Source organism: Mytilus trossulus, chromosome 7 (assembly GCF_036588685.1).
Source record: "Mytilus trossulus isolate FHL-02 chromosome 7, PNRI_Mtr1.1.1.hap1, whole genome shotgun sequence".
Classification (NCBI taxonomy): domain Eukaryota; kingdom Metazoa; phylum Mollusca; class Bivalvia; order Mytilida; family Mytilidae; genus Mytilus; species Mytilus trossulus.
The window spans coordinates 8,983,325-8,996,531 of NC_086379.1; the positions used below are offsets into that span (position 1 = coordinate 8,983,325).

The 13,207-nt window shown below is 31.5% G+C and overlaps 1 protein-coding gene across 1 annotated transcript in view; it reads left to right on the top strand.

Annotated features, from left to right (window-relative positions):
* The window catches only part of LOC134724592 (integrator complex subunit 10-like), an 85,879-nt gene continuing 72,672 nt past the window's right edge, over positions 1-13,207 (top strand). Inside the window, exons 1-3 of the mRNA XM_063587705.1 lie at positions 1-167; positions 9,344-9,411; positions 12,930-13,024. Of these exons, the coding sequence (XP_063443775.1) occupies positions 18-167; positions 9,344-9,411; positions 12,930-13,024 (313 nt within the window). The 5' untranslated portion in view covers positions 1-17. The remainder of the gene's footprint in view (positions 168-9,343; positions 9,412-12,929; positions 13,025-13,207) is intronic.

Consider the following 13,207-nt stretch of genomic DNA (forward strand, 5'->3'; position numbering starts at 1 on the left):
TCCTCCCTTCGATAAGTATGGCTGCCTGTGTACAAAAAGACGACTTATTATCAGACGAAGAATGGCTAGTTTCTAGAGCAAGATTGTGTATAAAATCTGATCCTTGTGGTGCCAAATCATGGATGATAACTGCAAGATCTTTATTTCCGCAACACTTTACAATTCAAGTATGAATATATATGATTTTGAAACAGGTTGGAAACAACCCGCCAAAATAGGGGTACAAGTCAAATCGGCACCCATAGAAAAAGTCAAATCGGCACCTGGTTAAATCGGCATCTAGTCAAATCGGCACCTATTCAGGGTCAATTCGGCATCCAATAATATTTGTTATAATTTATGGGAGTGGGACTATTATGCTAAGTAATTAAACAGGTCAGGAATAACCACCAATTGGTGGATTATACCTCAATTGACGTATAATCCACCAATTGAGGTATAATGGTATAGACCAATTGGTGTATAATTCTTTGTTTTTCAAATCAAATTATTCTACCAAAATGGAGCATTATTTTCTTAAAACCATATTATGGTATGAAAACTTGTCAAACATTCCTAGTTTAGTATAGTGACATAACATATTGCATTTAATCAATAATTGTATTTGCAGTTTCTTCTATTGTTATCTTGTCAATCCTTGATTGGCAAATTTACCTGTAATCACCTGTCAATGGACATCCTTACTGTCTGCAGTCATGTGATCATGAGTACAACTCAACAGGTAAATGAGCTCTTTGTTAATACTTGACTTTCATTATCAAGAGTCAATCCATCTTCGCTAGCCAAGGGTTACGATCCACTCCCGCTCTCTTCACCCTTGGCGGATTGAGCCAACGTTTGTGATAACAATGTTGCGCCATCTATCAGAAGATAAAAATCACGACAATTCTGAATACATTAGTCTTGACCAATGGTAGCACTTGAACTCTTCAATTTGGAGGTAAAAACACGGTAGCGTCTAGATTCTACACACTTGGTAAAGCCGGAAATAGAAGCATACGTCAACATTCATGCATTTGTGCATGAAACATACACAGGAACTTCTATTTGTTGATTAAAAACATTCAAGTTTTCACTAAATATAGTCGTATGTTTAGGGATGTAAAGCAGGGTTTTAGCTAGGATTTTGAGGGCTTTAGTCACTTTTGCGCGTGATAAAAATCAGGCTTATTTTTTATAATAGCAAGGGGTCTAGGATGTTTATCAAACTAGCTATACATATATGTCCAAGTCCTTCAAGGACTAGTCTAGGATCTTTGAAGACTTTAGGATTGCTAATGTAGGCAGTTATTGGCAATATTGAATGAATTGACTGATGTGATGCTTAGATATGGAGATAAGAACAGGGATCTGGTAATATGGTTCACAACTTCACTTCAGTTATTTTCAGGGCACATCCCTGATCAACAAAAGTTGGGTGCCTCTATATTTTAAACCACTGCACAAATGAACTTGTAACGACTTTTTCACTTCACAATCATTTATATCCTTGAAAATACGTTTAAATATATATTTTGAATCAATTTCTTTAATATTGGATAGAAGGATCTGCATCTATACGATTCTAATGACTGTAGACTGTAGATCACGTTTACTTTCGATTTTTAAACGAAATGAAATGAAAACGGGAAGTGACAATTGAATAATAATTTCAGAATAAAACCGGATTCATCTACGAACTTTTACGCATGCGCAATACGTAGAACAGGAAGCACCTGTTTGCAAGTGAAAATATTTACGTTTTGAATAAAGTTTATTCTTTTCAATCGCAGTTGTCGAAAGTTTTTCATGAATATTTATATAAAGTATGACGAAAATACGTTAAAATGACGAAACTACGACAAGCAAACTGCAAATTATGATCGTAAGGGAAATATTGAAATTAAAATAAAGTCGAAATGTCCGGGAAGATTATCAATTTTGTTCAAATGACGAAAATACGACAGATTTGTGAGAAATGATTAAAATGAAATGCTGACTGACTGATTTAACTTAAATAGATTATTATGATGGTCATTTATGAGGTTTTATAATAATAATTAAGGGATTAGTGACCCATCTGATTGGCGATAGGCGGATTACTTGTCATCACAACTTTTAACACCTTTGGTAAACGTTAATTACCTGAGGGTCATAAACTTGTCAGAAACATAAAGACAGGTAGAATTCAAGTAATTTGATGTGTAAATATTTTTATTACACTTTCAAAATTTAAGTGACGAAATTGATATGAAATATTTTCGTCATTTCGAAAACCTTTTCGTAAAATACGAAAGTGACAAGCGCTAGCTAAATCACTGTGTAAAGGCTTGTTGCACAAAAAACAGGTGGCAATTGTTTACAAACACTTTCTACATTTACACGTGATCATGTTATAGGCGCATTTTGATTGGATGCAGTGAGTTTTGGATGCAACCAATAAAAATCCTTACCTTGTGTCTCCGAAATGTTATCTCAATCCGCCAAGGGTGAAGAGAGCGGGAGTGGATCGTAACCCTTGGCTAGCGAAGATGGAGTCAATCATGGTCAAATGTACAAATGTTTCAACAAAAGAATTGAGGTATAATCCACCAATTGGTGGTTATTCCTGACCTGTTAAAGTATACTGGACTATACTAGCATAATAGTCCCAGATATATATAAATAATTCTAAAAATGTATAAATTCGATCATGATCTATTAATTAATACAAAAACATTATTAGACCACAGAAAGACTCTTTATGGATATATATGTGGTATCAGGAAAAAATTAAAATTAGAATTTAAACCATTCAGGTATCCTCATTTCTAGTGTTGTTCCGATGATCGGAATAAGTCGGAAATCAGTTGGTTGGGCCTGTCGATGTCGATAATCAATTGGGATGTTGTTCAATCGATTGTCGTTAAAGTTTCCGGACTTTTAACTTGTCAACTTCCGGTCTGTTTACGGTTTGCATTTTATATGCGCAGTCAAACAAATAATAACAAAAAATACCAGTCGATGACAATAAAAATGTCAAACAACCTATAATTAAAGACATAACATATTTCCTTCTTTATAAACGTGACAAAAGCATTGACTATACATATTTGCAGATTGATGGAATGTTATTTAAGATTAATAACTTTGAATGAAATACTTTCTTTAAATACCGGTACTTGTTACTTGAGAGCGTACAAATCATTCTGATTTTAGACAAAACAATTTCTTTGCTTCATTAGAACGTGTTGCAAATTGCTTTTATTAATGTTTTATCCATTTGTAGCATAAAAAAACGTCATATTCCTTTCCAATTGCTTGCCAAACATAGCTTACTTTTGTAAATTTTCTGAAATTTGTCCGCCATTTGTAAATATAAGAATCATGAATCGGATACGGTTCAACTATGTAATAATTCCACATTGTTGCAATTATAAGTTCAGACGCACGAATGACACAATTGACAGAAAATACTGATCACAAAAGTGAAAAAAAAAGCATTCTACACCGGAATTAACAGACATTGGCTTTAGTAATCCCCTTTGTTTACTGTATATATTATAATGCAAATGCATTGTTTTATTTTTTTCTGTTAATTTTAAATTTCTTAAAATTAAAAACTTTATCTATCTTTTCTTAATTAGAAGCATTCAAATGTTTATACAGCTATGTTATTGAAATTGTATTGTGAGTTAATTACACCATTGAAATTTAGAAATGTTAGTGTCACTGTTGGTAATTAATGTTGTAATTATGAGATAAAATATCTTCAATATGAATCTTGATTCTTATTAATTCATTGTTTAACTGCTAAATAAATAATTATCAAAGGTACCAGGATTATAATTTAGTATGCCAGTATATGAAAAAGAAACAAAAGATCAAATATGAATATATAAACTCTGCAATGATATGGAATATACACGTTAGACATGTACAATGAGAATAAATGCATGATTTCATTTAAAAAAAAAAGGGCAAGGTATTTTGATGCGATTATAACTTATAGTCGGTTGGTTGCTGTCAACCGATTGTAATAGATAATCGGTTGGTAATTTCAACCGATTATCCAACACTACTCATTTCCATTGTGAGGACAAAGATAAAAGCACGAAATGTTAGGTTAAAGTATATAAATTTAAATTTAAAGCTTGAACTAGAACATTTTTAAAGATAAACTTGTATCACCTGGTGTAAGAAAATGTGTGTCAAAAAACTTATAACTTGTACAAAAAAAAAGTTACATCTTGTACACAACATCTGAGACTACTATAGTGTTATAGTAGTCTAAGACAACATATATATTAAACAAATTAAACATGGGTCCCGAATTGACTACATCAAGTGCCGATTTAACCAGGTGCCAATTTGACTACATGTAGGTGCCGATTTGACTATACTGGGTGCCGATTTGACCAAGTGCTGATTTAACCAGGTGCCGACTTGACTAGAATTCCAGACTAGACTTCAGTTAAGGTCAAGGAACAGTAAATGGGCTATGTCGCAGATTTTGCTAAAAATTTGCATACAACCTTGGCTCGTTGAACTACAACTGAAAATCTAAAAAAATAATACATTTATCTCTTTTATAATCTGAAAAAGTGCAGATTGATTTCTTTTAATATGGGTGAATATTTGTATAGAAAGCACATAAAATCGGCGAAAAACCTTCTAAAATTTGTCTTTAAATTGCCAAATCTTTAATTCTACTCCATAGATTTTTCTTAAAATACTACATATATTGTTGACACATAAATTTCTGTTTTAATGATATAAAATCATCATAGGGTCACCGACTTCGTTTTTTGTATAATAATCAATTTGTTACGTTGTTCACTACCAACAAGGTAGTGAAAATGTCAAAAATCAACGTTTCGCGATAACGTTACGATTATTTCGACGTTTTGTTGGATTTTTTCATAAAGAACGCAACTTTGAATGATGTATACCGGAAAATCGATGTTGCCTTTTGTTGGTGACACTATCTTTATTTTGCATCATTATAACGAAAATTTATGTATAAACAACATATAGTTTTTTAAGAAAAATCTATGGAGTAGAATTAAAGATTTGGTGATTTTAAGACAAATTTTAGAAGGGTTTTCGCCGATTTTATGTGCTTTCTATACAAATATTCACCCATTTTGTAAGAATTCAATCAGTAATATTTTAAATAATAAATGAAATAAATGCATTATTTTTTCGATTTTCAGTTGAAGTTTATCGAGCCAGAGTTGTATGCCAAATTTTACTGACATCTGTGACATAGCCCATTTACTGTAACTTGACCTTAAGGTGCATCATAAAAAACCGACAAATATGGCTGTATTTACATGTCAAAACTACTCTGAGTACAGACTTACCTGTGAAGTTGGAAAAGTTTTAATGCCTGGCATCCACTACATTAGATGCATTTTGTGTTTCAGAAAGATAAAAATCTCTTTTGGATTTTGGGTAACACGAATGACCGAATAACCCTATTATTATTCGAAAAACACTTGTAAAGATCGAATAACACTTCAAATTTTAATATTAACACATGTTGGTGACTTTTAAACATTGATTATTAAATAATAATATATTGCATGTGTATTTTATAACTTAAAAACGATTGACAGAAAGCAGGTAAGTTAATAAAGATCATTATAAATTTAAAAATATTGGTGTGCCCATCCAAGATGGCGACGAAGGAAATCACTATGGATGAATAAAAGAAAGATTGCATACGAGCCCTCAACGTGCTCATTCCTTTAGACCATGGAAGTGAGACCTCACGCCAAGTCAAACCAATGAACAATATGTAAATATTTTAAGAAAATATGGAATAGTTAACTGTTTAAAATAATTATTGTTTTAATTTTAGTTATTGAAATAAAAAATAGTATAAAATTGTAATTTCTACTTTTAAATAAAATATCTGTATAGTATATTTTCCTTTTTTTTAAATAAAAATGTAGAAAACACAAGCCCCTTTAAAAATACTAAGATACCATGCACAAGGCACAGGCTTATCTGTCATAGGGTAAGACATAGAAATATAGATATAATTTATTGCAAAATGTGGCATCCTTGTGGACCAAAGCCATGTTTCAACTAAGAGGAGTGGTTCCAGGCCTGGGGTTGAAGTCATAAAACTTTGCTCAGTGCTCGGAGCACAAAAATCATGCTCAAAACATGAAATCCAGCAATTTGATTGGTTGATTTTCCAGTCTGAGTACATAAATCATGCTCGAAAGTTTTATGACAGTGAGGCCTGAGATTGAGCAAGGTAAATATTTAATAAGATTTTATTTCTCATTAAAGTCTGTCTTGTCCAGTAATATAAGCCTTGAACAAATTTCAATGAGAAAATAAATTCTTAGAAAAGAATTTGCCTCCATTTAAAAAAATCATCTTATTTGGGTATTATTTCTAAACCATTTGTAAGAAAGAATGTAGTTTAAAAAGAGGGACGAAAGATACCAGAGTGACAGTCAAACTCATAAATCGGAAATAAAAATGAAAAAGACAAACAATAGAATACATGGCACAGCATAGAAAACTAAAGAATAAGCTGCTGCAACACGAACCCCACCAAAGACTAGGGGTGATCTCAGGTGCACCAGAAGGGTAAGCAGAACATATCAGATATCATTTGAAAAAAGGTCAACCAACTCGTGATGGCGTCCATAAAATTTATGAAGGGATTATTACAACTTCACCATTTGGAACTCTTGGTTTAATAGCTTCCTTGTGAGCAGCAACCCTCTATCACAATTGGAAAGCTGAAATTATCTCTTTTGTCGTAAAGTTTTGATTTTAACCGACCCTCTTGTCAATTTCTAGATGTTAGTTTAGATTTGAGGCAAGTTAGATTCTAAACTAAATTCTAAAAAAAAAAATTGTTGTAAACAGAATAGCGAGAAAGACTTATCTCCAAGACTTGACTAAGTCTTCAAGCACAGATTTTGAGGTGCCAAAACCCAAGAAACATTTTCTCGTAAGCCAAACCAAAGGAAAAGACCAAGAACAAAGGACAGCACATTCAAACTGAAATATTTTCTCAATGACTCCACATGAAATGCATTTTGTTCAAGAAGAAGAAAAACTCATATCAAATAAGTTTAAAATTCTTTGTGAAACAATGAAGCTTATTACCCTTTTACAGAAAGTTTACTTAGGATGTACATATCGTATATAGTTGTAAATATCTCTTTGTGATTATTAGTTATAATTGGTTTTTGGTAATGCAGTTTTGGTATACCAACATGACCAAGACAGTCACAAGTCTGTTTAATGCAGTGTCCATATTGTAAACTTATTTCATTATCATTTAATGATTAATTCTTATTGGGCACGTGCCAGTAAACAACAACCCATTAACAATATAATAGAACTGTGAGGTAATAAATATTTTGTTTTAATATTGGGACCTGCCATTATCATAATTAAATTATCTAATTGGCACAAAACATTATACTATTTTAACTTATTTGATGTATTGAAATAAAGGAACATACTTAAAGTATATTAAATAGAGAGGATCTATATAATATGTCAATGACCGCCGTGGATTGATTAGTGAACTAAGAATTGATAGTAAAAAGCAAATACACTTTATTTTCGCAGATTTAAACGATTTCGCAAGTGTGTTCCAGTACATAATTATATGTAAATGTAAAAAAAAATTAAAAGCAGTTCAAGCACATTGGTTATAAAATACTTGCACAGACTTATCAATAGCACACCGTGACTAAATGAATTTTCAGTAGATTCATTTTTTTTTTTAAATGTTAATTATATAATATAAATATATTACTGATTTGTGGGTTTCTTCTGTATAATTGATGAAACATTTATTTATTATTCAATATATACTAAATTTTATTTTAAAAAGTTTACCATCGCCTATTTCTATATAACATGTATAATATTTTTTAGATGATATAAAAACATACAGGAACAAATTTACTGTCAAATTTTAGAAAGACACCTTATTATTACTAAACAAAAAACCCAATGATAAACAAAAATAAAAAGTTGGCTAAATGAGAATGCCTTATTTTAAAAAGTTGGATAAATGAGAAGACACCACCCAAACATCTATATATTTATTCGCATATTTGAGTTTTTTTTAGAGATACATTGATAGTACCAGCACAGCTGTCTTGGGTATCAATAATAAAATAATTGCCACACTTGTGGATAATTTTGATAAAAGAAAACTATTGCATCAAATTTTACGATAATAGTCTTATTTTCACGTAACAACATTTGGGAGTATTATTGTCATATAAAATTCTATATTTATTAGCATATTTCCAAGTTTTAAGAAACAAATTGGGAGATCATATGGTTTCTACGGCATAAGGAGGTGAAGTAAAATGCGAGGAGTTTAAACTTTGTTTGTATTTGGTTAATCTCATCAATGCAACATATATTATTGATAACAAATTATCAGAATTGTTTTTTTTTTAAGTTTTAAATATGCTTACATGCTTTAGCAGTCAAACGTATTGGCAGTATTCATAAGAAAAATCGTTAGATGTAGAAACTTTTTCACAACAATTGACAATTTTTTACCTATAAATTTATCGGCATAATCGGTGGCCAATTCATTTCATTGGCCGTTATATAGAGTTGCCAATCTCTTGTATTATATGTTTCTGGGTACCATAGCCATAGGTAGGTAAAACATTTTATTTGTGATAACATTATATTTTTTCCTATATTTGATGAAATCAGTAAAAGTTTCTTAATCAAATCGTTTGATGTGCTTGCTTCTATGATATCTAGAATGGCACTTGAATCTATTTAATTTTTTTTTTAATATTCTGCTTTAGTTCTGTTTCAGAAATATGAAAAAAAAACTAATGAAATTTCATTCATTTCTTAGATCGTAATAGGAATATTTTCTTGCTATTAATTATTCTAAACCAAAACTGGCCGTGAAAAAGCCAGTGTAATACATGTATGTCATTACGTTCGGACTTTTGAAATTTATTGTACCAACAGGGTAATGTAAAGTCATGGTACCCAAATTGCAACGAGTACTAAAATTGCACCTAGGCTATTTTGTTATAGTACATGTAGCAGTGGAAATCTTACATGTTTTCTTAGAGAAAAAACAAAACAACAATTTGTATTTGTATTTGTATTATTTGACATTATGCATGTCTTTTAACATAAGCAAATATATTTTTGCCAGTTTTGGATGTTTTGCCAAAATCATAAGCAGTAAAGAGTAAAATCAGTCAACATGGAAAAGATCTACAAATAAGTTTACTCTTTGAACATTTGTACTTAACACTTTTTTTTAATAAGTTTGTACTCTAAAGATTATACATGTTGTACATAAACATGCATGTCTAAAATTGTTTTAATTGATTTTTTATATTTTCAGTTTGAAGCATATTCTTTGGAAAAAATTGGTAGAAATGTTAAGGAAGCAGCAAAACTTCTGGAAGAAATGTAAGTTGATTAATCAAGACTGATTTTATCTGAGCAGATGTACTACCTAACAAAACTTCTGGAAGAATTTTATTTAGAATATACCTTAACTATTTTGTCTCTTCAGATGTTATTCCTAAAAAAACATCTTTAAGAAGTGTTAGTTGAATTTTGGAAATTTGGAGATGTGAGATTAACTAATGCTCTATGAGGAAAATCTGCATACAGAAACACGTATCAGATAAATCTACATACAGAAACACGTATCAGATATCAGAATGTGAGTTCTTATATTTGTGACAGTCACATTTTTGCATTCATAAAAAAATATCAGAATTTACAGCAGATATAAATCATGACTGATTTTAACTGATATAATTCACAGTAAACATGACTGATTATAACTGATATAATTAACAGTATACATAGAGAATAATACATGGCAAAATCAGTATGGTATGGCGTATCATCCCGAGACATCAATATCAGCCCAAGAGCCTTTAGGCATGGGATAAAATTGTTTATCTGGTCAAGATCTATCTGCCCTGAAATTTTAAGATGGATGGAACAACCCGTTGTTGGGTTGCTGCCCCTGATGTGGTAATTTTAAGGAAATTTTGCTGTTCTTGGATATTATCTTAAATATTATTAGGGATAGAGATAAATGTAAACAGCAAAAATGTTCAGCAAAGTAAGATAATAACAAATAAGTCAACAGGACCAAAATGGTCAGTTGACCCCTTTAGGAGTTATTGCCCTTTTAATACAGTAAATTTTTAAACATTTTTCGTAAATCTTGGTTAACTTTTACAAAAATCTTCTCCTCTGAAACTACTGGGCCAAATTTGACAAAACATAGCCAGAGTCATTATAAGGCTATCTAGTTTAAAATTGTGTTTTTTTACCTGGCCAACTAACCAAGATGGCCGTCACGGCTAAAAATAGAACATGGACGTTAAATGCAGTTTTTGGGTATTACTCAAAAACCAAAGCATTTAGAGCAAATCTGACAATGGGTAAAATTGTTTATCTGGTCAAGATCTTTCTGCCCTGAAATTTTAAGATGGATGGGACAACCAGTTGTTGGGTTGCTGCCCCTGAATTGGTAATTTTAAGGAACTTTTGCTTTTTTTGGATATTTTCTGGAATATTATTATGGATAGAGATAAAATGTAAACAGCAAAAATGTTCAGCAAAGTAAGATTTACAAATAAGTCAACAGGACCAAAGTGGTCAGTTGACCCCTTAAGAATTATTGCATTTTATAGTAAATTTTTAAACATTTTTCGTAAATCTTAGTTAACTTTTACAAAAATCTTCTCCTCAGAAACCATAAGGCCAAATTTTACCAAACATAGCCAGAATCATTATTAGGCTATCTAGTTTAAAAATTGTGTTTTGTGACCGGGCAAACCAACCAAGATGGCGGCTACGGCTAAAAATAGAACATAGGGGTAAAATGCAGTTTTTGGCTTATAACTCAAAAACCAAAGCATTTAGAGCAAATCTGACATGGGATAAAAATTCTACATCTGCCCTGAAATTTTTAGATGAATCGGACAACTGGTTGTTAGGTTGCTGCCCCTAAATTGGTAATTTTTTAAAAGGAAATTTCGCTGTTTTGGGTTATTTTCTTGAATATTATTATAGATAGAGATAAACTGTAAACAGCAATAATGTACAGCAATTTAAGACTAAAAAATAAGTCACAATGACAAAAATGGCCAATTGACCCCCTAAGAAGTTTATATTGTCCTTTTATAATCAATTTTTAACAATTTTCATGAAATTTATAAATTTTTACTAACATTTTCAACTGAAACTACATGGACAAGTTCATTATAGATAGAGATAATTGTAAGCAGCAAGAATGTTCAGTAAAGTAAGATGTACAAACACATCACAATCACCTAAACACAATTTTGTCATGAACTGTTTGCTTCCTTTGTTTGATTCACATATACCAAGGTGAGCGACACAGGCTCTTTAGAGCCTCTAGTTTCAATTACATGGAGTTCAAAACAAGAACTATGTGTTTTTCATTTCTTTTAACATACATTCCATAAGTGATAAGATGTTATCCCTACTGTTAGTTTGTGTTGTGTGATTGTTGTATCTAAAATTACTATTCAGGTTTTGTGGCGTCTCATTGTTGTAACTATAATGACTACCCTGCCATGACAGCTGTGTGTCATCATTGTATGGATATCTTTATTATATCTTACATCTTGAGTTTTATCTTTATATTGTCTCCTATCTATAAACCTGTTATTAAAATTTCTATTTCCATTGCCATGGTTACTACAAAATTTACCCCTATGATTGTCATTCTCTGAAACGTCACCTTCAATTTTTATACCTTAGCAATAAGGTATTAAGAACCTTTTTCATGTTTGATACAATAATTTTAACACCAGTCTCATTAGCATGTACCCCATCATAGAAATCAATAAACTTTAAATTAGCATATATTGAACATTGCATTTTTGACGTTTTAACATATTATGTTTGTTGTTTTGCCTACACGTCATTGTCATTATGATTCTTTGTGACTGTCATACAGCCGTTCAACATACGCATGAATGGTCGTGGAAGTGACTACACCTACAAGCCCGACCTTCCCATAAGTCATCATTTTAGGTCACCTGGGCATGCCCAAACTGATCTAAAAAGACTTACCATCACAATCATAGACCACACAGAGGGTCAAAAGACTTGCTCGAGAAAGATTTTGGATTAGAAACTAAGGACAGTTCACCCAGAGGGCATAAAGGACAAATTTGACATATTATACCAGCTTAGATCTGTAAGTGGTGTTTATTGGGAATGTAATTCCTTGCAGTTGTTGTAACATCTTATCTCTCTTCTTTTTGGAATTTTAGAGAACTTGTGTCAGGCCGTATACTGTTTTTATGTTGTATCCTTTCTAGTATATACATGTAGAATTTTAGAGTTGTGTCAGGCCATATACTGTTTTTAGAGTTGTGTCAGGCCATACACTGTTTTTAGAGTTGTGTCAGGCCATAAACTGTTTTTAGAGTTGTGTCAGGCCATAAACTGTTTTTGGAGTTGTGTCAGGCCATATACTGTTTTTATGTTGTATCCTTTCCAGTATATACATGTAGATACTAGATAGGATACAATGTAAAAACAATTATTACACAATAAATCAGACTTTGCAATGTTGACAATATTCACAAAAGATGTTGCACTGGACATATTTCCAATATTCTACATTAGGAAATGCCTTTACCAAATAAGGAATATAAATCCACTTGCCAGGAAGGCTATATTATTCTTCAACTATCTAAAAATCAATTTTATTGTACAAAAACTTTCATATTTAAAAAATTCACCATGGCCATAATGCGAAACTAAACTTCTAACTGTGTATTGCTACCTTTAGGAAACATATATCAAAAGCAAAAGAATGACAAAAATACCCTAATCCAAAGAAAATTAATGAAGGTCCATAAAGACTTGTGGGTGGAGGGGTTTATCTTTGTGAGTAAACACTTATTTCTATGTTTTGATTTCAGGTTTTTGACTTTTCCAAATGAGACAAGACTGTGGACAGAAATTCAGAGTATATTAGAAGCTTTACAGTCAGAATCTTCTAATAGTTTCCTCACAGGTAATTCAAACTTCATATTGTCCCCTTCATACAGTCAGAATCTTCTAATAGTTTCCTCACAGGTAATTAAATCTTCATATTGTCCCCTTCATACAGTCAGAATCTTCTAATAGTTTCCTCACAGGTAATTTTCTCTTCATATTGTCCCCTTCATACAGTCAGAATCTTCTAATAGTTTCCTCA